This window comes from Zonotrichia albicollis, chromosome 9 (genome assembly GCF_047830755.1).
Source record: "Zonotrichia albicollis isolate bZonAlb1 chromosome 9, bZonAlb1.hap1, whole genome shotgun sequence".
Classification (NCBI taxonomy): Eukaryota; Metazoa; Chordata; class Aves; order Passeriformes; family Passerellidae; genus Zonotrichia; species Zonotrichia albicollis.
The window spans coordinates 5,581,346-5,585,376 of NC_133827.1; the positions used below are offsets into that span (position 1 = coordinate 5,581,346).

The 4,031-nt window shown below is 57.4% G+C and overlaps 1 protein-coding gene across 2 annotated transcripts; it reads left to right on the plus strand.

The window, feature by feature from the left end:
• Positions 1–248: 248 nt before the first annotated feature.
• On the plus strand, positions 249–3,656 carry LOC141730093 (uncharacterized). 2 transcript variants are annotated; one of them, XM_074546723.1, is made up of 6 exons: positions 249–520; positions 2,157–2,283; positions 2,411–2,566; positions 2,726–2,827; positions 3,050–3,122; positions 3,293–3,656. In XM_074546723.1, exons 1-6 carry the CDS (start codon positions 354–356, stop codon positions 3,430–3,432), a joined length of 765 nt encoding a protein of 254 aa, XP_074402824.1. In that variant the 5' UTR covers positions 249–353; the 3' UTR covers positions 3,433–3,656. The 2 variants fall into 2 exon arrangements, with proteins under 2 accessions (XP_074402824.1, XP_074402825.1); XM_074546724.1 differs by lacking the exon at positions 3,050–3,122 and having other exon boundaries at positions 251–520.
• The last annotated feature ends 375 nt before the right edge of the window (positions 3,657–4,031 follow it).

A 4,031-nucleotide genomic window follows, 5' to 3' on the forward strand; every position in this document is an offset into this window, starting at 1 on the left:
GAGCCCCGGGATGTGGAACCCCGAGCACAGCCCCTCCTCGCCCGAGACATCACAGGGGAACGAGCCCGCCTCCACCCGCGCTCTGCTCTCTGCGCATGCGTGCTTTCGGAGCCGCTCCCCGTCTCTCCTGAGCTGACGTCACTCTCTCCCTCCCGTTCCGCCTCCTAAATCCCCTCCCTTTGGTCTGTCCCTGATTCTCTCTCCTCCTCCTCTGACGCTATATCCACTCCTCCCACTGGTGCGCGCAGCCCACCCCCCGCCGGCACCCAGGCCAACTCCGCGATTCGAGCAGACCTCTGCGCCCTGCTTCCGGGTTTGACGTCACAACCGCGCGTCTCCTACGTCTTTCTGCGATGTCCTTTCGGGGCCACGCAGTCTCCCCCAATTCGCTGCCAGTGTCTGACGTTCCTGCGCTGGTTTCGGACCCCCCCCCCCCCAGGGTTTCCGCGAGCCTTGCCCCTCGCAGTGCCTTCGGCACCATGCCGGCCGGAGAAGCTGCCGTTTCCGGCGTCATTGTCACGTAAGCCACACCAGACCCCGCATCTCTCATTACCTCCTTATCCGCGCCCCCCTCCTGTGCCTGCACCGCCGCCGCCGCGCCCTCGCGCACTGTTGCCACCACTGTCGTGCTGCGGGAAAGCGCTGCCGCCGCCGCGCCTGTCGAAAGCGCCTGCCTTACTCCCTTCTCTCTCCCTCTGCCCCCTTTTCCGACCCTGCCGCTTCTGAGTCGGAGCCTGATGTCCCTGTGGTTTCTGGGGTTTCAGGGCATTTTAGGGGTTTCTTTGGTTTCCTAGGTGGTGGGACCTGAGGCAATGACATTATTTACTGCTCCCTTTCCTAGAGAGCTTTTCCTCCCTCTTTAGCTGGGGCCAGAGCCAATTTCTGTTTAGAACCTTGCTCTCTTCCCCCCGCTCCTGAGGGGGCCACAACATTCTGTTGCATATCCAGCCATTTTGACCGCGCAGAAATGCCTTCTAACATAATTCTTGCTGGAAACAGCAATTTCAAAGCTGTCTCATCCTTTTTTGTGGCAAGGAGATAGAGATGCCTATTAATTTCTTGCCAAAATCCTACTTCAAACAACAGACACGTTCCTGAAAATAGGTAATTAAGCCTGACCCACAACAGGAGCTCTTTCAGCTCTTTCTTTTGGATCCGACTGTATATGTCTGTGCTATGCCTTGTAAGGCTGATAAAATTCCCAGCTGTTCCTGGGACAGTGTGCTGCCCATGTTCTTAATTTTTTTGACCTTCTTACCGAATATCTGTCGTCAGAGCAGTCCGAGGGCTCCTGATCTCTGTCCAGCAGATCACAGAAGAGTGGTCCCAGAGGCGCCTTTCTGGTTCCGATGCGGACTGTTCTGCTATGAATTTTCTTCGGAAGAAGCTGAGAGATGTAATTCTCAGTGACTGCTGTCTTTTTCACACTGTCTTGGCCGTTTTTTTTTTTTTTTCTTCTGGCTTGTCTCCCCAGGAGTTATCAGTGTTCTCCTGGGACTTCGTCCAAACCCAGAGCTGTTCCTGTCGGCTCTTCAGTCTCGGCTCTTCAGGGCAGATATCCTGTTTCCCTTTGGTGGGAGTAGCCTACCCAGCGGATGCCAGTTGTCCCAATCTCGGCTGTTTTTGATGGCCTAGAAAGGCTCGGGTTAGCCTTGGGGGCAGCCCGCACTCCAAAGGACGAAAGGAGTCTTCAGATTTTTTCGGTCTTCAGTGTTTATTAATTTTGTATCTACAATATCTTCTCTTGGCCCGACAGAGGTCCACACAGCACGTCAGCCATGAGCACACTGCGTGCCCTTGGGGCAGTCAGTTTTCTTTATACCCAAAACTATGTATAAGATATTTACCTTTTCCCCCCAATACCTTTCACCCTTATTGACAAGTGCACTTTAAGTAAGAACCAATCTCAAAGTGCCACTACCACCACAGAAGATGGAAGACGACAAGAAGAAGAAGAAGAAGGACAGGACACGCCCCAATTCCTCCATCTTGTCTCCCTAACACCCCCTCTACCAAAATTCTAAACCCTGTGTTTCACACCATAACTAATCAATCTCTTCACCACTTATCCCCTGTGATTCTCCCATCCTCATACAGGTGAGGTTTCCTGTGCTGGGTCAAAGTCCAACCACCAGACACTTCTGGCCATGTTCCAGGACCTCCAAGCCCCCCAGGGGTTGTCTCGGTGTCTCTGCATATCAGGACTGCTGTGCTGAGATCCCACAACTACCCAGCGTCACTGCCCTGAAGCTGGCTGAGTCCCTCCTGCCACACTTTGAGAACGTAAGGCTCTGTGCCCCCAGCCAAGGGCACTGGATGCTAGCTGGAAACTTTGTGCTCTGTGCAGTTCTGGGCCTTTGCCTCAATGGGCCTGGGTAGTTGGTGCTGAGGTCTTTTCCTTTCCTTCCAGGACAACAGCCACGTGCAGCTGCTCTCCATTCAGCTCTTTTACAAGGTGATGGAGCTGGTAGTGGAAGAGGGGGAAGAGCTTCTCACGACATTCGTGAACCAGAGCCTGCTCCCTCTATTCTTGCCCTGGCACGATGAGAACCTGTACGTGGCCAAGGTGAGGTTTTGTGCGACGGTGCCGCATCCCTGGCAGGGGGCATGGCCGCCTCCTGCCCTGGCACCTGGCGGGCCCCAGCCTCCCCATGGCCGCGGCACAGGGACACAGGTCCTGTGCCCTGGGCTCTGGTGCCACCTGCAGTGCTCTGCTGCTCTCCAGGCCTCTTTCCAAGCCCTGCTTTTTGCGGCACGCTTCCTGAGGAGGATGGACCTTGAGGAGCTGCTGACGAAGGCGCGGCGGATTAAGTTTGCTGAGAGCCTGGTAAGGACAGCCCGGGAGCTCGAGCCCTGCCCCCGGTGCTCGGTGCGGGGGGCCGGCAGCTGTGGCCCTGCCCAGCACCGCAGCAGGGCCCGCCAGCCTGCGCCCACCCTGCTGCTCCCTGCCCTGGGCCGTGCGGGCCGGCTTGGCTGGTGCTGGGGGCAGGGAGAGCCCGGCTGAGGGGCAGAGCCTGTGCCGAGCATTCCCTGCTGGCGCTCCCCGCAGCTGCTGCAGGACAAGAGCCGAGCGGCCGAGAGCCCAACGAGGACCCTGCGAGAGGCGGCCCTCAGGTTCATGGGTGAGCCAGCAGCCCCACGCCCCTCCCTGCCCCCAGCCCAGCTGCTGCCCTGGCTACAGCGGGAGCTGCGCCCGGGCCGCTGCAGCCGGCTGGGATGGCCCTGGCAGGAGGCTTTCCTTGGATTTCCTCAATCTGGCCTCTGACCTTGGCTCTGTTCCTCTCTCTTCCAGCTCTTCAAGCCCTGAAGGAAGATGAGAGTCCATCGTGCCTGAGCAAACTGATTCAGATGATCTTTGAAGGAAGATCTGCAGGACTTTGTCTGATGGATCAGATGTACCAGCGTCCATCAGCGATTTCAAGTGCCCATTGAAGATGGGAGCACCTGCAGAACAGGATGGATCAGCTGCAGCTCCAGGCACAGCTCTGGCTGCTCAGAGCTGAGCCTGTGTGAAGCTCCAGCAGCTCCTGCAATCTCTCTCCCTGTTGGCAGCCCCCTCCCTGCAGCCCTCAGGCCCTGCCCGTCCCCTTTTCTGCCTCCCAGCTCACCCCTTACCTTCTCTTTCCCTTAATAAACAGTTTGGGTTTTTCACTTGACCCGTGTCTCCGTGGAGCTGGAGCGATGCAAATCCTGAGCCTGGGGACACACAGGGCCCTGCTGCCCTTCTCCTGCCTGCTGTGTTCTGGGCACGGGCAGAGAGGAACAAGGGCAGTCAGGCTGCAAAGGTGCCTGTCCTGCTGCTCCAGCTGCACAGCACTGTGGAATTAAAGGGCGTGCTGAGCACGCTGAAGGGAACAAGGACCCTTGGTTTTACAAGAGCCAGCGTGAGTATGCTGTGAACCCAGCTGTGCGGGATTCCATGGCAAGCATCCACCGAGGGCAAAGGAGCTTGCAATGCTGGAAGGTTTCACAGAGAGCTTCCTGAAAGCACAGCAGTGCTCCATCCCTACACAGGGACAGGAAGAGGGCAG

Excerpts from the sequence above, each read along its gene's own strand:
- LOC141730093 (XM_074546723.1), top strand. The coding sequence starts at position 354 with ATGTCCTTTCGGGGCCACGCAGTCTCCCCCAATTCGCTGCCAGTGTCT. Across the intron at positions 2,567-2,725 it reads AGAACCTGTACGTGGCCAAG|GCCTCTTTCCAAGCCCTGCT; the intron begins GTGAGGTTTTGT and ends GCTGCTCTCCAG. Across the intron at positions 3,123-3,292 it reads GGCGGCCCTCAGGTTCATGG|CTCTTCAAGCCCTGAAGGAA; the intron begins GTGAGCCAGCAG and ends TCTCTCTTCCAG.